The 25,781-nt window shown below is 42.0% G+C and overlaps 1 protein-coding gene across 2 annotated transcripts in view; it reads right to left on the reverse strand.

The window, feature by feature from the left end:
* Positions 1-333: 333 nt before the first annotated feature.
* The window catches only part of FAM124B (family with sequence similarity 124 member B), a 33,522-nt gene continuing 8,074 nt past the window's right edge, over positions 334-25,781 (reverse strand). Inside the window, exon 2 of one of the 2 annotated variants that reach the window (XM_067026991.1) lies at positions 334-835. In XM_067026991.1, coding sequence (XP_066883092.1) covers positions 710-835 — 126 coding nt within the window. In that variant the 3' untranslated portion in view covers positions 334-709. Of the gene's footprint in view, positions 836-18,339; positions 21,979-25,781 lie in introns of those variants that run through there. The other variant, XM_059052072.2, reaches the window with a different exon arrangement.

Here is a 25,781-nt window from a genome sequence, read left to right on the forward strand (position 1 = left end):
TAATACCATCTTTTCTTTAAGAAGTGCATTCTAATGTAAGACAATTAACTCGAGTCCATTTGAACAAATGCCAGAACAGAGTATCATAAAGAGTATACATTTCTTTTTTTTTTTTTTTTTTTTTTTTTGCGATACGCGGGCCTCTCACTGTTGTGGCCTCTCCTGTTGCGGAGCACAGGCTCCGGACGCGCAGGCTCAGTGGCCATGGCTCACGGGCCCAGCCGCTCCGCGGCATGTGGGATCCTCCCGGACCAGGGCACGAACCCGCGTCCCCTGCATCGGCAGGCGGACTCTCAACCACTGCGCCACCAGGGAAGCCCTGAGTATACATTTCTTTGAGCTTGATGAGATTTTGTGTGTAGGTGTCTTTCATTCATTCAAAACACAATCATTCTTCTCCCCACTGAGAAGAATAGATCGAAACTTCCGCAGCCATCTTCTCGCCAAGTTCATTCTCTGCCACTGCTGTGTTCTTTTAACCGTTCCATGCCACCTCCATCAAAAAGTCCTGGGCCCCTTTGTGGTTCTCAGGAGCCAGAATGTCTAGGATGGTCATCCTAATTTAGACACTTACCCGCAGAATGCCCTTGGGCAAGTTACCTAAGCTAAAACACCACCAAATCAGAAGGTGCAGGGTTCACACATGCAAAGTACATGGCACAAGGTCAAGCACAAAACAAGTGCTCCGTGAACAGTCACCATCATATTCTCACTGTTCTGTACGTCTGGAAATGGTTTCTTCATTTGGATTAAGCGTGTCTTTTTCTTCTGATGCTTTGACATCTGGGGCTTTGCTGACCCTGGAGAGACTGCCCCCCGTAGGACTAGCCAATTCCTAGAGAGAGTTAAAGACTCACGTGAGAACACGCCTTGCACTGACAATCCAACCAGTCCAGAGTCCACATCCAATCACCTCCTTTATCTTTCCCTCACAGAGCTCGCACACATAGCTCCACTATGCCCAGTCCTACTCACCCCAGGGCCAGGTACCAGACAACTAGACACAGCCCCTACACCCAGCGTCTGCTGAAATTATTCAAACTAGCCAATCCTAAAACTGATCACTTTGCCTCACCTGTTCCTTCCGTGGAAACCACAATAAATGTTCTTGCCCACATTTTCTCTCTCCGCCTCTGGTCTGATCAACCCTGGTGCCATGGGGCCCCGCACGGCGTGGTGTGCTGCCCTCCTCTTGGGAACTGGGAGTAATAAACTATCTGTTCATGGCAGTCATCTTCTGAAGTACTGGTCTGCCCATGCATGGATACTAATAAAACGTACAAATGTAGATTCAAGATAGTCTTGAGATATTGATATTGACAATGTTATTAGAATTAAACTCTACCCATAGACATGATTGCCAATGTAATGCATAGAATTACTATCTAACATCTATTGTGAGCTAAACACCCTACTATGTGATCTGGGTATACAATAATTTAAAACAGTCTGTAGTTTTCCTGATCTTATCACCTCTTAGAGGAGTCAGATACATGTGTAACATAAATAACAGGGATGACAGAACAAACTGTGATCACTGCAATTCCAGAGACACGAGGAAATCATGAGAGGGCAGGAAAAATAATGATTCATCCTAGGAAGAGATTTCCATTATTAATGGACTCCAACATTTTCATTTTCTCTCAAATATTCTACATGTCTTTATTCTACATAACTAAGCCTTTTCAATGCAATGTGGAAATGGATAAACACTTAAAATTCACTGTTTAAAAAACCTAGCACTTTCTTGATTCATTCAAGTAAACCACTGCCACCGGACAAGACGTTATGTTCCTGTAACACACATTATGAACCTTTACTGCCCACAATTACTTAAAAGACAGAAATGAAGTGTCAGAACTTGTTTATGCTTGTAAACTCGGTTATAATATACATGTGGGCAACTTGTATTTGGCGTCCAGCTAGCCTTGCCTAGTGACAACCTAGTAGGTTCACTTGACATCAAGTTTACCTCGAATTGAAAATAAGCAAAAAGTATTTAGAGATTTCTTTAAATCCTTCTATTATACAATTTGACTGCCTCTGTGGATTATCATGTTTTTCATTAAGGGTGATTTTTATGATGAATAAAGCATGACACACACATAAGGATCTCCTTAACATGAATATTAACTAAGCACTGGCATCTTCCTGGGATGTCGGGGAGTCATCTCACATCTTACATAAGAGTCCTATAGAGATTATTAATATGTGGTTTCCGGATAGCCTCACTCAGATTCCTTCATCAGGATCACTCCCAATGGCAGGTGTCTTGCCTGCCTTTTTCCAGTTGCTGTCTCCTTCTTTTTGAGGTCAAAATAGCCCAGAAAGGACACGGCTTTCCATCCACTGACCCTCTTCCTGCTGTGCCAGTGCAAGTGCTCTAGAGCTCCCTGTTAGCCCATATGGCGCCTTCTGTAAATCAGAAAAAGACAACTCTCAGTGCCACCCCTGGGAAATTGTCCTAGCAAACAGGGGTTCATGTGTGTTCAAGTGGTGAAGGCAGCCCTGGCGTGTGCACATACAACCAGTGTACCGTATGATAAGAGCTGCTCACACCTGTGAAAGAGAAATGTACATTCCTTGCCTATCTCAGCACTGGGTGCCGATGTCCAGGACTGTCTGACAAAAAGGGTAGTGTTTTGCAATTAATAATACAGGACCAAAGTTTTTGAATGCTTTGCATTTTTAATTATGTGAGATTCCAGGTTATTCCAATCAGAACCTCACTTCCTGTCACTTGCATCCTGATCAGCTTTCTGAACAAGAGCAAAAAGATGAAGCTTACATTGGCAGAATGAAAACATCCCCAGATCTTAACCCCTAATAGTGGGCTGGGATTTGTGTGTTCAGTTGTCATGTTTGTTTTTCCTTCCCTTTCCTTATCCTTCTAACCATGGATACATTTTTATAAAGGAAGGGACAAGGGGAGATGAAGAAGCATAAATAGAGCATCTCCATCTACATTTTTGGAGTGTAGTAAATTGCTGTGAACATTTCTGTGGGCATCAGTGGAAGTTAATCACCAAATCAAGTGAATGAGGCAAATGACAATGTGTATCATTACAAGCAATCGAGTAAGGTTTGCATAGGTTTATTCATCAATACCACCTACTTGTTAATATTCTTTGTGGAGTCAAAGTAGTAAGTTTTAAAATAGTGTTAATAGTGAATAATAATATTAGAGTTTTCTTAAAAATGAATTTATATTACTTTTATATGACTGAATCTCATACTTAAAACATGTGCTCATTATGTCTTGCCCTCACCAAACACATACATGCACACACACACGTACATACACATACACTATTTAATTTAGTGGGAGTTGAGGGTGTCAAAATGTGAGCATATGCCTTGAGGACATACATCACCTCTACGTTTTACCAGGAAAAGAGTTGAGAATCATGGTGCACTCGTTTCCTGTGGCTGCTATAATAAATTACCCTGAACTCAGTGATTTAAATCAACATGAATTTATTAATGGTATCGTAAAATTCTGGAGGCCAGAAGTTTGAAATAGCTTTGATAGGACGAAAACCAAGATGTTAGCAATGCTGGCTCTTCTGGAGGCTCTAGGGAAGAGTCTGCTTCCTTGCCTTTTCCACGTTCTAGAAGCTACCTGCTCATGACTCCTTCCTCACATCACATCACCTCTGCCTCTTCTGTAGTCAAGACTCCCTCTTATAAGAACACTTGTGGTTACATTTAGACCCCATGGAAACACCCAGAATAATCTCCTCATCTCAACATTCTTAACTTAATCACATCTGCAAAGTCCCTTTCATCACATCAAGTAACATTCACAGATTCCAGGGTTTAGGAACTGTATATCTTGGGGGACCATCATTCAGTCATATATCCACAAATAGTAAGATAATGAAGAGTCAGGAATTCCGGTTCAGACAGCCTGGGCCCTTTCTAGTTGTTGTGCAAGTTACTTATGCTCTGCCTCAGTTTCCTCATTTGTTAAATGAGGATAATAATTGTACCTCCTTTGTAGAGTTGTTGTGAGGATTAAATGAGTTAATATATGTAAAAATCTTAGAAATTGAACTGTACAAGAAAAAAGTCTTAGAACAGTGCCTTGGATACATTGAGTGTTCATTATGTTTGAGTGATGATTATTTTCCTACTAGAGACCTGTGCATCCATTTGGCAGACAGACAAACACACACACACACACACACACACACACACACACACACACACACACACCTCAGCATCACTTTCTCTTGTCTCCAGGGCCTCACCTTAGTTCCAGGTCCAAAGCCAGTGAGCTCTGGCTCTGAGCCCATGTTGGCTCAGGCACCATGTCTAAGATGCTCAGTGTCCTTCACTTCTCCCCAAGGCAACTCATCTGAAAGCATCAGGGAATTTGGTTCAGCTCTTGTCACATTAAACTAAAGATCCTGCTGCCATGGTCATTGGTAACTGAGAACAAGATCTTGGTCTGATTCTTGTCCGTACTCGTGCTCCTGTGATCAGCTTCCATCCCAGTAGACTCACTCCTTCCTTCTACCCTAACTGTTCCTTGTCTGCAAAATAAAACCACCGACCAGAGACACAGCCCTCTTTTCTTCCTTCAGTCTCTCTCTTGGGACAGAACAGAACCCCCAGTCACTCCCAGCTCTCTGAATCACTCACTCATCTTGTGGAAGTTGACCTTGCTGGATCTTTTTGTGACTGTGACCCAGGGATAACTGAGCAGAAACTACAGAGCTATTGACTCAAGGAAGCAAAGCCTTTGCCTTCCGTAAAAACATCTGAGATTCTGGCACCATTTTCTTAATAAGAGGTTGCCTTTTCCCGGGCACCCTCCTCCTCACTCCTCTTGGAGCGAGGGAACTGGTCCACCACAAGTGACAGCCATGAGGATATTGGTTTATTTCATTACGTACCTTTCCATTTTCATCCAGCTCTGTAGCCTCTCTGCAGAAGTGAACTTACAAAACCTAACAAAGGCACAGAAATTGATCATCTTCATTTCAGTACAATATAGCACAGAAAAATGTCAGCCTGTAGTATAACAGAATGGTGTCAACATATTGAATTCAAGAGGTGACAGGGGTGGCACTTTTCAGACTTAATAAAGAGTGCCCAGCTATACTTTCACCTCTTTCCAAAATTATGCTCACAAAAGAAGAAAAAAGTTCCTTCTGAAGCAGACTTTAATTGCCTCATTGGAATACCTCATTTTCATATGCAACTGCAAAATAGTCCCAAATTCAAATTTCACACTAAGTTACTCAGCCTCACCAAGACTTTCATGGGTGAGATGGAAAGCAGACTCTGGCCCCCATCAGTGTGGGAGAAACCACTGAGTAACCATTTAAGGAGGCGATTGACTCCCTCTTGCAAGAGCACTGGAATCACAGCTAACTGCTGAACAATCATCGACAGGGAGACACTGGAACTCACCACAAAAGATACCCCACATCCAAAGACAAAGGAGAAGCCACAGTGAGATGGTAGGAGGGGCACAATCACAGTAAAATCAAATCCCATAACTGCGGGGTGGGTGATTCGCATACTGGAGAACACTTATACCACATAAGTCCTCCCACTGGAGTGAAGGTTCTGAGCCCCACGTCAGGCTTCCCAACCTGGGGGTCTGGCAACGGGAGGAGGAATTCCCAGAGAATCAGACTTTGAAGGCTAGTGGGATTTGATTGCAGGACTTCAATAGGACTGGGGGAAACAGAGAGTTCACACTTGGAGGGCACACACAAAGTAGAGTGCACATCAAGACCCAGGGGAAAGGAGCAGTGACCCCATAGGAGACTGAACCAGACCTACCTGCAAGTGTTGGAAGGCCTGCAGGGTTGGGGGTTGCCTGTGGCTCACCTCGGGGACAAGGACACTGGCAGCAGAAGTTCTGGGAAGTACTCCTTGGCATAACCCCTCCCAGAGTCCACCATTAGCCCCACCAAAGAGCCTCTAGGCTCCAGTGTTGGATCACCTCAGGCCAAGCATCCAAAACGGAGGGAACTCAGCCTCACCCATTAGCAGACAAGCAGATTAAAGTTTTACTGAGGTCTGCCCACCAGAGCAACACCCAGCTCTAACCACCACCAGTCCCTCCCATCAGGAAGCTTGCACAAGCCTCTTAGATAGCCTCATCCACCAGATGGCAGACAGCAGAAGAAAGAAGAACTACAATCCTGCAGCTTATGGAACGAAAACCACATTCACAGAGAGAAAGACAAAATGAAAAGGCAGAGGACTATGTATCAGATGAAAGAACAAGATAAAACCCAGAAAAACAACTAAATGAAGTGGAGATAGGCAACCTTGCAGGAAAAAAATTCAGAATAATGATAGTGAAGATGATCCAGGACCTCGGAAAAAGAATGGAGGCAAAGATCGAGAGGATGCAAGAAATGTTTAACAAAGACCTAGACGAATTAAAGAACAAACACTTATAAGAATTAAAGAACAAACAAACAGAGATGAACAATACAATAACTGAAATGAAAAATACACTAGAAGGAATCAATAGCAGAATACCTGAGGCAGAAGAACAGATAAGTGACCTGGAAGACAGAATGGTGGCATTCACTGCTGCAGAACAGAATGAAGAAAAAAGACTGAAAAGAAATGAAGACAGCCTAAGAGACATCTGGGACAACATTAAATGCAACAACATTCACATTATAGGGGTCCCAGAAGGAGAGGAGAGATAGAAAGGACCCGAGAAAATATTTGAAGAGATTATAGTTGAAAATTCCCTAACATGGGAGAGGAAATAGCCACCCAAGTCCAGGAAGTGAAGAGAGTCCCAGGCAGGATAAACCCAAGGAGAAACACGGTGAGACACATAGTAAACAAACTGACAAAAATCAAAGACAAAAAAAATTACTAAAAGCAACAAGGGAAAAACAACAAATAACATACAAGGGAACTCCCATAAGGTTAACAGCTGATTTCTCAGCAGAAACTCTACAAGCCAGAAGAGAGTGGCACAACATATTTAAAGGGATGAAAGGGAAGAAACTACAACCAAGATTACTCTACCGAGCAAGGATCTAATCCAGATTTGACATAGAAATCAAAAGCTTTACGGAAAAGCAAAAGCTAAGAGAATTCAGCACCACTAAACCAACTCTACAACAAGTGCTAAAGGAACTTCTCTAACTGGTAAACACAAGAAAAGAAAAGTAATTACAAAAACAAACCCACAACAATTAAGAAAATGGTAATAGGAACATACATATGGACAATTACCTTAAACGTGAATGGATTAAATGCTCCAACCAAAAGACACAGGCTTGCTGAATGGATACAAAAACAAGAACCATATATATGCTGTCTACAAGAGACCCACTTCAGACCTAGGGACACATACAGACTGAAAGTGAAAGGATGGAAAAAGATATTCCATGCAAATGGAAGTCAAAAGAAAGCTGGAGTAGCTATACTCATATCAGATAAAATAGACTTTAAAATAAAGAATGTTACAAGAGACAAGGAAGGACACTACATAATGATCAAGGGGTCAATCCAAGAAGAAGATATAACAATTATAAATATATATGCACCCAACATAGGAGCACCTCAGTACATAAGGCAACTGTTAACAGCTATAAAAGAGGAAATCGACAGTAACACAATAATAGTTGGGGACGTTAACACCTCACTTACACCAGTGAACAGATCATCCAAAATGAAAATAAATAAGGAAACAGAAGCTTTAAATGACACAACAGACCAGATAGATTTAATTGATATTTATAGGACATTCCATCCAAAAAGAGCAGATTACACTTTCTTCTCAAGTGCACATGGAACATTCTCCAGGATAGATCACATCTTGGGTCACAAATCAAGCCTTGGTAAATTTAAGAAAATTGAAATCATATCAAGCATATTTTCAGACCACAATGCTGTGAGATCAGAAATGAATTACAGGAAAAAACCGTAAAAAACAGAAACACATGGAGGCTAAACAATATGTTACTAAGTAACCAAGAGATCACTGAAGAAATCAAAGAGGAAATAAAAAAATAACTAGAGACAAATGACAATGAAAACACGATGATCTAAAACCTATGGGATGCAGTAAAAGCAGTTCTAAGAGGGAAGTTTATAGCTACACAAGCCTACCTCAAGAAACAAGAAAAATCTGGGCTTCCCTGGTGGCACAGTGGTTGAGAGTCCACATGCCAATGCAGGGGACACGGGTTCGTGCCCCGGTCTGGGAAGATCCCACATTCTGCGGAGCGGCTAGTCCCGTGAGCAATGGCCGCTGAGCCTGCGCATCCGGAGCCTGTGCTCCGCAACGGGAGAGGCCACAGCAGTGAGAGGCCCGCGGACCACCAAAAAAAACAAAAAACAAAAATAAACAAACAAACAAAAAAAAGAAACAAGAAAAATCTCAAGTAAACAATCTAACATTACACCTAAAGGAACTAGAGAAAGAAGAACAAACAAAACCCAAAGTTAGTAGAAGGAAAGAAATCATTCAGATCAGAGCAGAAATAAATGAAATAGAAACAAAGAAAACAATAGCAAAGATCAATAAAACTAAAAGCTGTCTCTTTGAGAAGATAAACAAATTGATAAACCTTTAGCTAGACTCATCAAGAAAAAGAGGGAGAGGACTCAAATCAAAAAAACGAGAAATGGAAAAGGAGAAGTTACAATGGACACCACAGAAATACAAAGCAACATAAGAGACTACTAGAAGCAACTCTATGCTAATAAAATGGACAACCTGGAAGAAATGGACATATTCTTAGAAAGGTATAACTTTCCAAGACTGAACCAGGAAGAAATAGAAAATATGAACAGACCAATCACAAGCACTGAAATTGAAACTGTGATGAAAAAAATCTTCCAACAAACAGAAGTCCAGGTCTGGATGGCTTCACAGGTGAATTCTATCAAACATTTACAGAAGAGCTAACACCCATCCTTCTCAAACTCTTCCAAAAAATTGCAGAGGAAGGAACACTCCCAAACTCATTCTACAAGGCCACCATCACCCTGATACCAAAACCAGATCGAGATACTACCAAAAAAAATTACAGATGATGAATATCACTGATGAATATAGATGCAAAAGTCCTCAATAAAATACTAGCAAACAGAATCCAACAGCACATTAAAAGTATCATATACCATGATCAAGTGGGATTTATCCCAGGGATGTAAGGATTCTTCAATATATGCAAATCAATCAATGTGATACAACATATTAACAAATTGAGGAATAAAAACCATATGATCATCTCAATAGATAGAGAAAAAGCATTTGACAAAATTCAACACCCATTTATGATAAAAACTCTCCAGAAAGTGGGCATAGAGGGAACCTACCTCAACATAATAAAGACCATATATGACAAACCCACAGTAAACATCATTCTCAATGGTAAAAAACTGAAAGCATTTCCTCTAAGATCAGGAACAAGACAAGGATGCCACTCTCGCCACTATTATTCAAATAGTTTTGGAAGTTTTAGCCACGACAATCAGAGAAGACAAAGAAACAAAAGGAATACAAACTGGAAAAGAAGAAGTAAAACTGTCAGTGTTTGCAGATGACATGCTATTATACATAGATCATCCAAATATGCCAACAGAAAACTGCTAGAGGTAATCAATGAATCTGGTAAAGTTGCAGGACACAGAATTAATGCACAGAAATCTCTTGCATTCCTATACACTAACAATGAAAGATCAGAAAGAGAAATTAAGGAAACAATCCCATTCACCTTTGCAACAAAGAGAATAAAATACCTAGGAATAAACCTACCTAAGGAGGTAAAAGACCTGTACTCAGAAAACTATAAGACACTGATGAAAGAAATCAAAGAAAGATGACACAAACAGATGGAGAGATATACCATGTTCTTGGGTTGGAAGAATCAGCATTGTGAAAATGACTATACTACCCAAAGACTCTACAGATTCAATGCAATCCCTATCAAATTACTGCATTTTTTACAGAACTAGAACAAAATATCTTAAAATTTGTATGGAGACACAAAAGACCCTGTATAGCCAAAGCAATTTTGAGGGAAAAAAACAGAGCTGGAGGAATCAGACTCCCTGACTTCAGACTATACTACAAATCTACAGTCATCAAGACAATATGGTACTGGCACAAAAACAGAAATATAGATCAATGGAACAGGATAGAAAGCCCAGCAATAAACCCACACACCTATAGTCAACTTATTATGACAAAGGAGGCAAGGATATACAATGGAGAAAAGACAGTCTCTTCAATAAGTGGTGGTGGGAAAAATGGACAGCTACTTGTAAAAGAATGAAATTAGAACACTCCCTAACAGTATACACAAAAATAAACTCAAAATGGATTAAAGACATAAATGTAAGACCGGACATTATAAAACTCTAAGAGGAAAACATAGGAGGAACACTCTTTGACATAAATCACAGTAAGATCTTATCGACCCACCTCCTAGAGTAATGGAAATAAAAACAAAAATAAACAAATGGGACCTAATGAAACTTAAAAGCTTTTGCACAGCAAAGGAAACTATAAACAAGATGAAAAGACAACCCTCAGAATGGGAGAAAATATTAGCAAACAAATCAAGGACAAAGGATTAATCTGCAATTGCTCACTAATTATGTAACTCCTGAATCGGCTCTCAATCTGCTTTTTTTCCTTAGGAGTCCTGTGTTAAGTTTTATAGGGCAACATCTACAGCAAGGCAGTTATGTTTTTATGCTTTTGCACTTGGGGAACATTTTTGTGGTGTCTGCAGGGCCCTCCTAAAGCTTGCTCATTTAGAACGGCAATGTGCAAAGTAATTGAAGTCTGCTTCTCTGGTGTACACTGACTACTTTCTTCAAAAATATGAGAGCTTTTCTCTCATGAGAAAACTGCAAGAATCAATTTCAGTCCCTTGACTCCCACCCAAACCAGGCAAATATTTCCTAAGTTTCTAGTCTTCTGCTGCTTGGTGGTAGGAGCTCAAGGAAGACTTATTGAGAGGCTGGTTGGAAACCTTCCACATACACACTGTGGGCACACACAAACCCTCATAGCTGTGGGGCATCATTGCCATTGCTTAATGATCATGAGTCTGTAAAGTATCTCTATAGAAATTACTCCATTAATACTTCTTCCCAGTAGGTGTTTTAGGCTGAGGAGGCAGCTGCTCGGGTGGCAAAGCATGTTAATCATGATTTTTTTAAACAATTAGATTTAAGGCAGTCAAAAACAAGATTTAGCCTCCTACTTTTCATCCTGTTGGAACCGGTTTAGTGCCCATCTGAAGCCTCCCTTTCATGCCTCACTTGTTCAGGGCTGAGTTAAGGAAATAAAATTTGAGGAAGGTAACTGACTTGACAAAGGAGAGTTAGACCACAAAAAAATACTTAAAGGCTCTGAGCACACATGGCCCAATGATTGCTGGCTTAATGTGTAATTTGAGATGAGACAAATATTGGGATGAAGGGGAAAAGCTAAAATTATTTACATCTGGACAGGCAATTATAATAAAACTAAACCTCTGCAATATGTATTACTATGTGTCTTTATCTACTATTAACTCCTAGGGCGGCATCTAGCACAAGAGTTGACACATAAATTCCATTGCTCTGAATTAAAGGGCAGAAGTAATCGCCCAGAATTAGAAAAAACGGGCCTCAGAGAGTATGTATTAAAATGGGGGACCGAACCTAGAAGGGTGGGATAGGGAGGGTTGGAGGGAGGGAGACACAAGAGGGAAGAGATATGGGGACATATGTATATGTATAACTGATTCACTTTGTTATAAAGCAGAAACTAACACACCATTGTAAAGCAATTATACTCCAATAAAGATGTTAAAAATATAATAATAAAATAAAATAAAATGGGGGACCGAGATCCATATGTAACCCAACACTAATGCAGTGAGTTAAGAGCTCACTAAATAGGGCTTCCCTAGTGGCGCAGTGGTTGAGAGCCCGCCTGCCAATGCAGGGGACACGGGTTCGTGCCCCGGTCCGCGAGGATCCCACATGCCGCGGAGCAGCTGGACCCCTGAGCCATGGCTGCTGGGCCTGCGCGTCCGGAGCCTGTGCTCCACAACGGGAGGGGCCACAACAGTGAGAGGCCCGCGTACCGCAAAAAAAAAAAAAAAAAAAAGAGCTCACTAAATAAACTGATGACATGCTAATGGGACACAATCCAAGGAAATCAATTCTTTCATTCCTTTATTCAATCAACAAACACTCACTGAGTGTCTTCTCTGGTTCAGGCACTGTTTTAGGCCTTATAAATACAGTTATAAAGGTGACAGGCAGGTCCTAACTCTGATGGAGGTTATATTTGTGTGTGTGTGTGTGTGTGTGTGTGTGTGTGTGTGTGAGAGAGAGAGAGAGAGAGAGAGAGACGGGGGTGGGGAGAGAGAGGGAGAGATAGAGACAGAGTAGTGTGGGCTAAGGACAATACAAATAAATAACTAAACCAGAAAATTATAAACCATATAATTATAAGGGTCTATAGTGGGTTGAATGATGGCCTCCCAAAAGTTATGTCCCTTTCCTATCTCCCAGAACCTGTAAATGTGACCTTATTTGGAAAAAGGGACTCTGCAGATGTAATTAAATTAAAGATCTTGAGATGAAATCATCCTGAATTATTGGTGGCTGATGACCTAAATCTAATACCACGTATCACTGCAAGAGACAGAGAGACATAAGAAGAGAAGAAGGTGACTTTGGAAATGGAGTCAGAGATTAGAGTTTTGCAGCCGCAGCCAGGGAACACCTGGAGAAGCTGGGAGAGGCAGAGAAGGATTCTCCACCTGGGCCTCCAGAGGGAGTGTAGCCCCACCAGCACCTTGATTTCTGATACCTGGCCTCCAGAGCTGTGAGGGAATAACTTCTGTTGTTTTGCACCATGACGTTTACAGTGCATTTGTTACAACAACTCTAGAAAACTAATACAGCTTTTAAAGAAGACAACATAGGTTGATAGAGGCCGGATACTGGAAGGTCTCATGCTGTCAAAAACTACGCTCTTTGCAAGGAAGAGGAGACCAGGAGCTGCATCCAGGGTCCCCCTCACAAGTACCATGCAGAAGGTGCTCTTCCTTGGTTACCAGCTACAGTTGTGGCCAGGAGTGGACCTCTGCTTCCGTTGCCAGCCAACATCTCTTCTCACTTTTTCTGATTAATAAAAAGTCCCTTTCTTGTGTGGACCCACATGTTGTTCAAGTGGGTCTGACTCCCTCCTTGTGTCCCTCCAAACTGCACTCACACAAACAGACACAGACACAGTGTCACCAATCAGAGAACCCCATCATCGGGACACAGTGATTGGTCCAGGAATAGACATGTGACTCAGGCCAGGCCAATCAGAGAATTTTCTCTGGAACTCTGAGAAAAGACTTCCTGTCTCCACTAGGGGGCACCGCTGGTGGAATGTGATGCTGGGGTTGTGGTTACCTGATGCAGGCTTTCAGTTAAATGACCCTGTAGCTTTCCTTCTTTCCCCCTTTTGTTTAAATTAGTTCTGTCTCTCTTGCTTGTAAATGAAAGGGCTCTAGGTTGAGGCCCTGTTCTGGTGACCTAGGCCAGACCACATGTAGCACATAAGGTTCTTTCCGTCTTCCCGAGACAAAAGTCTAGAGGCAGACCTACTTCTCAGAAGGGACCCTGCTCCCACTCTGTGTGTCCTGTCCTTCTTCGCCTGCTAAAGGGGAGGGGAGGGTCTTCTCATTGTCAGGCCGTAAGGGAGAGGAAAGAAGCAATCCAAAAGGAAAAGAATCAAAGCCAGGGGAACTTCAAAGAGACACTGAACCCCCAAACGACCGGTTTTTCGGTTTTTAACATCTTTGTTTATCCCTTTGAAAATGAAATTCCCTAACATTGTGCCCCAATTTTGTACTTGGCCCGAACCCCGATCAGTGTTTGTATCAGTCTCAGTTATTTGGTGCAAGAACAGAACTGATTGTAGCCGATGCAAGCTGAGAACGGATTTATCAGAAGGCTGGAGAACTGGCTCAGAAAATGCAAAAGAACAAAAGGAGGATGAATCACAACCAAAAGCAGGCCCCTGGACCAATGTGGGGTAAGGGCTCCAAAGCCAAAGACTGACATCACTTCTCCCTGGGACTGCTGCCGCCGCCTCCCCCGACCCTAGAGGAGTTTTTCCACATCAAGACTCCAGGGGAGAACACCTGATTGGCCTAGTGACAACGTCATGAGGGGAGGCGGGGATGGAAAGTATTTCAGGTGGGCTCTGCCTCCTGCTGATACTCCTATGGGGAAATTTCCTGAACATAAGTTAATTTTTAAATATCTGTAATACTTTGTGCTCTCTCCGGCTGAAGCAGAGGGGAAAAGCTTGGAGACGCCCCCGCAGTCATTGGATAGTTTCACAACAGTGCCCTCTAGTGACAGAATAATGATAGGGTGAAAACCAAGGTAAGTATTGATGTTTACACACCCCACTAAAAACGTCCTGCTGACATTCAGTCACGCTTAGTTTCGTGATTTAGACCATTGCACAAAGCAAGAGAAAATTCCAAGATGCAAATGCTAAACTGTGAAAGGGATATAAAAAGGACTGTGACTTATAATAGATGTTAGGTTGCCTCAACCATAGTCCACGCCCACGGGAATTCAAACAGCCCTCGTGATGAGAACAACAGTGTCATTTTTTTCTGTGACTGTGCAGTGTGGCTACTTCCTTGCAGAACAAACCTGCTCCTTTGGAAGTGAGGCTCACTGGCCGAGGTGCAGGGAGTCTGGACAAGCTCCCAGAGTTGAAGGCAGAAGGTGTGGGGTATCTGAGGGCCCACTTCCCTGGGGTCTAGCACACAGGACACACTTGTGGAATGGATGGAGGAGGCCAAACCTTTGATAGAGCACAGCAGCACCAACAATGAAGGAAATGTACAGGGATGCTTATACACTAAAGAGGACCAGGGAAGATAAGGAGGGAGGTTCTGTCAACTGTCATAGGTCTGCAGTCAACAGATAAAGGAGGAAAAGTACACACCTGATAAATGGAGGAAATGCTGGTGAAGAGGGGCTGCCCAGAGTCAACATGGCCCTAGGACCTAGGCAGGAAGGAAATGATTTATCTCTATTATGGAATGGATGTGTCCTCCCAAATTCAAATGCAGAAGCCCTAATTCCCACTGTGGAGGTGGGGACTTTGGCAGGTAATTAGGTCATGAGGGTGAAGACCTCATGAATGGGATTAGTGCCCTTATAATAGACATGAGAAATAAGCCGAGGTGATATTTTGTACGGCAGGGTGTCTATAGTTAATAATGCTATATTGCATATATGAAAGGTGCTGAGAGTGAATCTTAAAAGTCCTCATCACAAGAAAAGAAGTGTGTGGTGACAGAATTTAACTAGACTTATTGTGGTGATCATTCTGCAATATGTACAAATATGGAATCATTATGTTGTATACCTGAAACTAATATAGTGCTATGTGTCAATTATACCTCAATTTTAAAAAATCAGAGACATGGGCTTCCCTGGTGGCGCAGTGGTTGAGAGTCCGCCTGCCGATGCAGGGGACACAGGTTCGTGCCCCGGTCCGGGAAGATCCCACATGCCGCAGAGCGGCTGGGCCCGTGAGCCATGGCCGCTGAGCCTGCGCGTCCGGAGCCTGTGCTCCGCAATGGGAGAGGCCACAACAGTGAGAGGCCCGCGTACCACAAAAAAAAAAAAAAAAAAAAAAAAAAAAAAAAAAAATCAGAGACATGAGAGAGTTCTCTCCCTTTCTCTCTGGGCGCCACAAGAGGACACAGAGGAAAAGTGGCTGGTGCAAGACGGGAAGAGAGCTCTCACCAGAAATGGGCCATGTTGGCACCTTGATCTTGGGCTTCCCAGCCTCCAGAGCTGTGAAAAGTAAATGTCTCGTTTAAGCCACACAGTCTATGGCAGCCCCAGAAGACTAAGACAATCTCTTGTCTCTGGGTTCTAGAGGATGGAAGCCTCATAGGTGTGCCCAACCCTTGCTGCGCATTCACTGAACAATATACGTGTAAAAGCACCTGCTCTGGTCCTAGGACTGCAGCAGGGACTGGTGCCTGGGCTGCTTTAATAGGATGCCATCTCGCCTAGTCCCTCCTGACAGTGGACTTAATTTAAGACTCAAAGGATAAAAACGGGCCCACCAGGGCAGGTCTGGGGCATGCTGGAGGAGCAACAAGGAAACCTGGGTGGCATGCCAGTTGTTGGGGCACAAGGTGTGGAGGCAGGGTGGCACCATGTGGAAGTGGAGGTCTTCCTTCTTGCACCCCCTTCGGGTAGCAGGACAATAGCATGGTTAAGGGTGTAGATGCCAGCCTGACAGCCCAGATTATAATCCTAACTGAGCCGCTTAGTTATTGTGCCGTTCCTGATTAGGCTCTCGACCTCTCTGTGCTTCAGTTTTCTCATCTGTAAAATGGGGGTCATTGTAGCACAGACCTCACAGGATTGGTGTAGAGATGGAAATCCTTAAGTAACAAATGCCCACCTAGGAAGGGAGTTCTCAGGTCAGCCATCATCAACTCAGATTTAGTATTATTGTCCTTCTTTACAATTACTGTTCTTAAACGAAACACCTCAGAATCATCTCTGGCAAAAATGGAATCTGCAAATAGAATACATTGCTCATGCTAAGCAGAGACCTAGTTATGTCTTCGGTAGCTCAGATGGATTCTCTGGAATAACTAGACGTTTTCAATGATGTTTTTGAAATGAAGTTTAGCAGGCTTGATTTCTTAATAACATAAATCCTAATTATGTGCTCTCTGGGGCCATAAGCTCCTTTTGTTTTCCTATCACAAATTACAGACAATATTTTAAATTGCTAATTGTAAGAAATGCTCAGGAAACATCTCAAACCTCAGAGAAAGGTTGGACAGGTGTGAAAGGAAGGAGAGAGCTGTGGGGAGGAGAGACCAGCTCATTTCTAAGTGATGTGGGTTGAGCAGTCCCAGAGCAGAACCCCAACAACGAATTGGAATGTAGCGAGAATCTCCTCAGAGAAGGAGGAAATCTTTCTGATCCTCTCAGAGCTTAGCCAAGGGGGCCCATCAGAAGTTGAAACTACAGTTAAACCCCTTGAGGAATCTTGGGAGATGCTGCAAAGACAAAGTGTTTTAGACAAAGTGAAGAATGAAGAGAGTATCAAATTCACACACACACACACACACACACACACACACACACACACACACAGGAAGAGAGAGAAGGAAGAGAAAAGAAGGAAAGAAAAAAAAAGGAATGAAAACGGAGGGGAATGGGGAAAAAAGGAAGAGAAAAAAATGGAGGAAAAGTCCACACACTCTGGCTTGGAGAAGACTCCAGAAAGGCAAACAGGGTTAAGTTATCCCAGGAATTTCTAAGTTTGAGAGCAAGGAGATGAAACTTAGGAGTTTCCAATCAACAGAAAATGGGTGTGTGCTCATGGTCCCATTCTTCTCTCTCCTCTCATCTTCCCCTTTCTCCATCTTTCTCTGGGAGGGAAAAAAGGGGTTCTCACCTCCTCGCACTCTTGCCTCCATCCCTCTCTGTGCTATCAGCACCTCACACGCGTAACTGCATTGTTGGTAGAGTGGTGCAAAGACCAGCATCACCACCACAAAATCCCATTGTAATAGGGAAGAACAAATCTCACTCCATGTTAGATCTGTTTCTTTTACCTTAACCTTTGTATTCTATTGCTTTTGCTACAACTTAATCACTATAAAGGGATATTGCCTATAGCTTAAGTATACATAATGGCCCATCTCTGGGAATCCTGTCTCTCATGCCTGAATATTAAATGAAAATACCTCTGTTCAGTTCCACAGGAAACATCCTGACCAGGCTCACCTATGAATGGCTGCAGGAAGGAAGAAATTAACACCTCCCCTCCCAAGTCTGGCTGGAGCCAGGAAATATTTGCAACAACTTATCACCTTTTTTACTTTACCTTCTCACCCCCGCCCTGATTTGTTCTATCAAAGAAACTAGCATCCAAAACCCCAGCAAGATTGTTCTTTGGGACACCTGTCCACCATCATCTCAGTCTGCTGGCTTTCTGAATAAAGTCACTATTCTTTGCCCCAACAACTCGTCTCTCAATTTCTTGGCCTTTCATGAAGCGAGCAGTACAAGCTTGGACTCGGTAACACCATCAGAGCTGAGGGCAGATGGGGTATAGCTGAGGCACCTGTGCCACTTCCCTTTGTAAATCAAGGTGTGTCCCTCTCCTTCCCTCTCAGCCTGCAAATCCCCTGCTCTACTTCCCCTAAGAGACAAACACATTTGCAAGTTTCTAAATGTTACAATTTCTATTAATGCTTAGCAATATCCAAATAATGTTTGCAAAAAATGTGAACTACTATTAAGGTTAAAAATAGCCAAACAACTGTGATGCAACTTAGTTTTAATATACCTATAAAAATATTAAATAATCTGATCATCAGGAGTCACTTGTGATACATTTTACATTTCAAAAAATGCAGTATAGGGCTTCCCTGGTGGTAGAGTGGTTGAGAATCCGCCTGTCAGTGCAGGGGACACGGGTTCGATTCCTGGTCCGGGAAGATCCCACATGCCACAGAGCGGCTAAGCCCAGGCGCCACAACTACTGAGCCTGTGCTCTAGAGCCCATGAGTCACAACTACTGAAGCCCGCATGCCTAGAACCCGTGCTCCACAACAAGAGAGGCCACCACAATAAGCCCGCGAACCACAACGAAGAGTATCCCCTGCTCACCGCAACCAGAGAAATGCCCACGCACAGCAATGAAGACCCAATGCAGCCAGAAACAATAAATAAATAAAATAGAATAATAGAATAAATAAATTTTTAAAAATACAGTATAAGTAAGTAAAGAGTCTGGATAATTTGATAATTTGGATTAAACTAGTTCATAAGTTTGTCCCTGTTATATATAAAATCTCTTTTGAACTTTAGGATATATTTGATCCTTTTTATCCATAATTTTCCTCCTAGATGTGTAAACATAAATGACACACATAGTAAAAATCTTAGAGAGTTGATTTCTTTTTTTTAATTGTAGCATTGCTTTCACTAAAAGTTGTTTCAAAAAAAATCCTTTGTTGTTAAGACATTTTTTAAATGTGGGTCTGAAGGACCATTTGTGATTATAATATCGTACATATTTACAGTGTTTAACAGTATCCAAATGCTTTCATATGCATAATCTTGATTTTCCTAACAACCTTGGTACAGAAGATAAGGCAACAGAAGATCAAAGAGTTTAAGGTCACATATAAATAGTAAGTTTTAAACTGAGACCAAAATCTGGGCCTCTCTCACAAAGCCCACTGACATTTCCATCCCATCATGCTATAAATTGGATTCCTATAGTGAGTAGGAGGATACAATAGAGTACATTTTAAGAGTACACTCTTATTTTACAAGTCAATTTTGTTAAGTTACTCATTCAAATTCCTCAATATTCTTTATGCTTTCCATGTACTTATATTCCTACCTATGTATTATGTTAAAGGAATTAGATAACCTCAAAAAAGTCGGAAAGAAACTTCAAAACTGCCTGCTGTGCTTTTCAAAGCAGCTCAATAGTTCAACTTAAATAAGACTTTCATTTTTTTTAAACTCTTATTATAGAAAACCATACCAAAAATAAGTTCTTCATTCCACATTCAAAGATCTAACTTTAATCTGAGGGAAAGAAAGAAAATGGGGATAAGAATATACTGATAGTTATAAGGACAAAAATCTGTTTAGAAGTCTTGTCTCTGTCCATTTGCAGCTGTCTTCCATTTCTGTTCTTTTAGGGGGACAGAGCACACAAACTCAGTCCAGTCTCACTGCCATGAGATTCATGCTTAAGCCTGAACTCATCCTTCTCTCCAATTAGGTATACTCAGTATAGGGGTCTCCAAAAGATCCAGCTAAATCAGCACTCATAGTCACATAACATCTGTTCTGGAAAATGAAGTTCTTGGAGTCAAATAACCTTCTAAATTAACTGAAACACACAGACCTCAGATTTTTTAAAAATGTGTGTATAGACCCAACCAAATAATACATCATATGAGCAAATAAGGATTTGTCCATTATGATTACAATTGCAACTCATAATATGCCCAATCTCCATCCACAGGTTGTGAATTCTTACCACAGCCTATGCAGCAAGTGGTAATCAGCTGTGGAAAAGTTTCCCAGAGAAATAAGTTTGAACTTCCACCTGTTCTTAAGAATTGATAGAATGGATTTGTGATACAGTGAAACCATAAATAAGTTTTGGGTTTGATGGCCACAGAATGTCTGTATACCATATACCAATGCCTTATTCAAAGGTAGGTATTCGTACACTGTGTTGCACAAATGGATGTATAAATTAATGAATAAATGAATGAGTATTGCAAAGGAATTCAGGAATTTGAACATGGCCAAAAAAACCCAAGTCCAGCTCCAGTGACCCAACCAATGCAACCTTCCTGCCACACTCAGTGGAGATCTCGAATCATCCAATCACATTCCACTCCTCTCTGCTTCCTTATATGAACCACGGGCCCCACAGGAGTAGTGCGGAAACAAACAAGAAATGGAGGAGCCGTAAAACCCTAGAGCCTAGCTTTCATTTTTAACTTGACTTTTTTGGTTTCCAGGGTTGCTGCTCATTAAACAGGAGAAAAAGAAATGTTTGTAATGTTCAAAACACTTTGCATGTTAACTCATTCCAGATGCAAACAACTTTAAAGGCAAAAGTCACTAGAGGTTGGCTTCCCTGGTGGCGCAGTGGTTGAGAGTCCGCCTGCTGATGCGGGGGACGCGGGTTCGTGCCCTGGTCCGGGAAGATCCCACATGCCGCGGAGCGGCTGGGCCCGTGAGCCATGGCTGCTGAGCCTGCGCGTCCGGAGCCAAAAGTCACTAGAGGTGAGTGGTGAACAGGGCCTAGTTACCAAATGAGGTCACATAAAAATTAAAAAACACTAAAGAATAAATATCCCATGCTGCCCGGGGGGATGAGCAATGCAACGCAAGTAAAAATTAAAACCAAATTACAGACTCTAATCAGCATTGCATAACACATCAGACTTATTTGCATACAAAGCAATTATCCTGACAGGTACTGACCTCAACACACCCAGCTGTGTTAGTGTGTCTCCAAGGACGTGAGGCATTGGGCTTTTTCCCTGTGCGTTGGCTGTGTTCCCTTATGACCATGACGGCAAATAAACAACCACTCACCAGCACTGCTAGACTTTGAACATTTGAAATAAAAGTGATACAGATATGTGCATGGCTAGCATTTAGAGCCCCTCAGATGAACAAGAAACAGGCTGATTCTGGGTCAGTGCTCCATTTCTAGAACATTCTATTTGATTTTGTGTTTTAGAAAACCACAGTTGTTTTATGCTATATAAAGAATTCTTCTTGTGCTTCTTTTTCTTCACCCTGGACTGGTGGAGGAAGGGGACATTTTGAGACTATCGTCCTGGAACAAAGGTCCCTTTGGCCAGCAAGTGACAGACGAGGAACGCTTTCCTTCAAGATTCTGTTGTTTTTGGAAGCAGCTGGCCCTAAGGAAGAGGTTGACAAGCAGGATGGTGGCTGGTGGGTCCAAAGATCCCTTGGAAATCTGCTCAGAAAAGATTGCCTGGGTCCAGGGCTGACCACAGTGAATCCTGTGTCAACATTCGTCTCTGCCTCTTGCTTCTCAAAGCTGTTTTCCCGTCTGAGGACCTTTACTCTGGCCCCGGGTTCGAGATGGAAAGAAGTCAGAGGCAGCTGGGAGTCCGTAGCTGGGCTGCAGGGCTGGGCTGAGCGGCCAGGGCTTTTCCACGAAGTGCCACTACCACTGTCTGATGCTGTCTGCCCACCAGGCTCAGGCCGCTCCACGGACCCCACCTTGAACCTCCTGCCCCGGCTCCTTCGGCTTCTAGGCTCTAGGGTCCTAACCGCAGAGACAGGGGTCAGCCTGGAGCCCTGGGGGAGCGTGTCAGCTCCCGAGGTGCCATTCAGAAAGGCAAGCTCACCATTCCTAACACCAAGTCCTGGATTCAACTGGACCTATGGGACAAGGAGAAGAGGAACAGGTGTAACCGATGTTTTCCATTAACTAAGTGTCAAGAACAGACTACGCCCTATTCAGCCTTCTGCCATGCTGTGCCCATAGCAGACTTTCAATAAAGTCGGTTGAATTGAATAAAAGTGACAAGTACAATCCTTCAAAGGGATGAGCTGCCACCTTTGCCTCCTGGAAGGTCATTTGACATTATATTCTACCTTTTTTTTTTTTTTAATCCAATGAAGTCTTTTTCTTCTGGAAATGGAAACCGGCATGGCTAGTTCCATATTCAGAAATTGTTCAGGGTTGATATTAGACTATCCAATCTAGAGGAGCCTCCTTGTCATTAATTTTTACTTGAGCTCTGGTAGAATTTTACAAGACTGACCTTTCTCCTTTATGTGTGAAGACTTCTTCTCCTTAACCTTCTATGTCAACACGTTCTTCTGGATTTTCTCCTTCCTTTCCATCCACCCTTTCTCAGGGTCCACTGAAGGAGCCTCCTCCCCTGTCAATTTGTGACAGAAGGTGGTTCTTCAGTGCTAAGTGGGCCATCTTCTTTTCTCACTTTACACACTCTCCCAGCCAGCCTTGTTGAATCCCCTGCCTTCAATTATTATCTGAATGATGAAGGCTTCTGAAAGTCTAATTATAGTTCAGATCTGTCTCTTAAGCTTCATACCTACCTATCCAACTGTCTTCCAGGCACAAGGTCCTAAAACTCAACATGTCCCAAGATGAACTCATCCCCCTCCTTACCCTAAATCTGTTCTGCTTACTCTTTTCCCTGTCTTAGAACCTGGCATCGTTTGCCCCACATTCACCAAGTAAGAGCATCATTTTCCCTTCTCTATCCCTCATGTCACGCATTCCCATGGACTCGTTCTCCCAAAGATCTCTCAGATCTTCCTGTCTCTCCATGTCCACTGCCATTAACCCTAGGCAGGCTGTCATCATCTCTAGTCTGAATTACTGCAACAGCCATCCGAAGGGACACCTCATGGATGCCCTTGCCTCCCTCTAATCCGTTCTCCACTCCACTACCAGAGGATCTTTGAAAACAGTTTTGATCATGTCACCCTCCTACTTCAAGTGGCTTCCTACTCTTCTTAAGAAAAAATCTAAGCCCTTTAGTATGGGCTCCCACACCCTTCACAGTCTGTCCCTTCTTACTCCAGCCTAATTCGCCACCTCTTCCACTTGCCAAAATTGAAATTTGTTCAATTCTTTGGACATTATTTGCTCTTTCTTAATGACAGTGTTTGTGTATATTATTTCCTTTGTCTGGGACATGTCACCTCTGATCCTTCATACCTGTTGATAACTCCAAGCTTACACATCATTTCCTTAGGAGCCTTCTCCATGGCACTGAATCTGAGTTAAGTACCCCTAAATATTGGCTCTGCCACTAATTAGTTGTGAGACTTTAGACAAGTTACCTAATTTTTCTGTGCCTCGCTTTCCTCATCTATAAGAGGAGATCATAATAAGTACTAATGTCAAAGAGTTGTTGAGAAGATTAAATGATAACAGGGCCTGGAAATAGTAGTGCTAAACATAAGTTGGCTATTATCATCATCACAAATATTATTACTAGCTGTCCTGGCAGCCTGTACTTTCCATATCATAGTAGTTACCACACTATTTTGCATCTGTTTACTCACTTCTCTATTTCTTCTTCTAGACTTTGTCAGCCAGAAGTGCCAGGATTGTATACACCTTCTTCATCATTGTACCTCCAGTACCTAGCACAATGCCTAACACATGGTAAGTAATCACTAGATGGCTGTTGGATAAATAAATAAAGCTTAATGCCTAATAAACTATAAATTATTTGCATATAGAAATGTATGGCCCCTAATTATTAGCCATTAGGTAGATACAAAGTCTTACTAAGAAACTGCCAAAGGATATTCATCCTGTGGATGGCCATTTCTGCAGTCTTTTTTGAGAGAGAATATCAACTTTTCCTTTTTTAGAGAAGTCCTTAGACGATATGGCCGAAGAAAGCACAAGATTATTAATGTAGAAATGCAGGTGTGTGCAGTTGGAGTGAAGAATTTCCAGGAGAAACATAATGCCAAATGGTTGAGATAAATCTCTTGAGAGAGAATAAAGCTCCTCTTGCCAAAAAAGCAATTGAAATGCATTTGTAGGAATTCTGATCATTTAGAGCCCATCTTTCTAAGAAATATTTGTAAAATGTTACAAATTGAGAGGTAGATGTTTTCGAGTTTCAGGGAACATTAGTAATTATCTTGATGAACAGGAAGATCATTTGTCATTCATTTGGTTCTAAACACTTGAGAAATAAGAGAATATACATCACTGAAACATGATTAAGCTGTTATGGGGCAGACTGACATCATGAAGGGAAAATAATATTGTCTTTTACTAAAAGTGATTCCAAGAGATAGCAAAAGAGGATTTCTCCTACAATGAAAAAAAAAAAAAAAGATTGCATGGGAACAAATTATATAGATAATAAGAAACCCCAAAACAATGCCAAACTTGCTTACTTAAGAGTTGAATCTAGTCTCTTCCAATTAACTGATCTTTTGAAAGGTACTTATTTTAATTTATTAACCAAAACCAATGATGTTAACCCACCATCCTATAGCAGCAGCAACCTTCTGAGCCATGCTTACAAGGATTCCTTCAGGGCAGCATAAAGCAAAGTATTGAGTGAGAGTGGTATTGAGTGAGAGCGGGCGTGTAGGGTTGGAAGTGTGTGTGTGTGTGTGTGTGTGTGTGTGTGTCTGTGTCTGTGTGTGTCTGTGTCTGTGTGTGTCTGTGTAGGGTATGAGGAAATGGGGAGGAGAAGAACAAAGGGGGAGGATAGAGTCTGAACGAGTGCCTCTGAGAGACTCAGAAATGAGAAAGGAACCCAGAAATGCTACAGAAGAAGCAAATGAATTACTCACTTCACGAGAGACTATCTTCTTTTATTTTAAATGGCTAATAAAGAACATCAAGATGATCTTAGCTAAAGGTCTGTTGATAAAATGAAGAGAAATATATGTTTGCTTTTGCCAAACTAGCTTCTGGAATATTTACTTTTCTGAAGAGAAACTTACTTCCTGACGACAGGCAGTTAATCAGTCAACAAATGGTTCAGAAGCATCTGTCCATCTGGTACTCTACCAGACATAAACATTTACAATAAAATACTGAAAAGAGATGGCGAGTCATAAAGTCCCAAATTATATGGTACAAGAATGAGGAAATCTATAATCAGTGGCGTGTTACAAAGTTTCGGTGTAAAATGTTCTAGTTAAGAATGCGCTTATAGCAGGTTTCACAGAGGAGGTGGTGCTCGCACAGGGTCTAAAAGGAGAGACAAGTAAAGAGGAAGAGAAAGATATCTCTGGACAAGGAACAGCTCAGGCCATATATAAAGGCAGATATCCATAAAATGAAATAGTATTCAGCTTGTAAAAGAAGGAAATTCTAACACATGCTACAACATAGATGAACCTTGAAAATATTATGCTGAGTGAAGTAAGTCAGACCCAGAAGGACAAACATTGTATGATACCAGTTATATGAGGTCCCTAGAATAGGCAAATTTATAGGGACAGAAATTAGAGGTTACCAGGGGCAGGGACGGGGGGCAGTTGTGGAGTTATTGTTTAATGGGTACAGAGTTTCTGTTTGCAGTGATGAAAATGTTCTGGAAATAGATACTGGTGAGGATGAAGTACAGTGTAAATGTACCATTAGGCACTGAATTCTACACTCAAAATGGTTAAAGTGATACATTTTTATGTTATGTATATTTTAAGACAAAAAAATACATGGGTGC

The sequence above is a fragment of the Kogia breviceps genome, chromosome 2 (assembly GCF_026419965.1).
Source record: "Kogia breviceps isolate mKogBre1 chromosome 2, mKogBre1 haplotype 1, whole genome shotgun sequence".
Lineage (NCBI taxonomy): Eukaryota > Metazoa > Chordata > Mammalia > Artiodactyla > Physeteridae > Kogia > Kogia breviceps.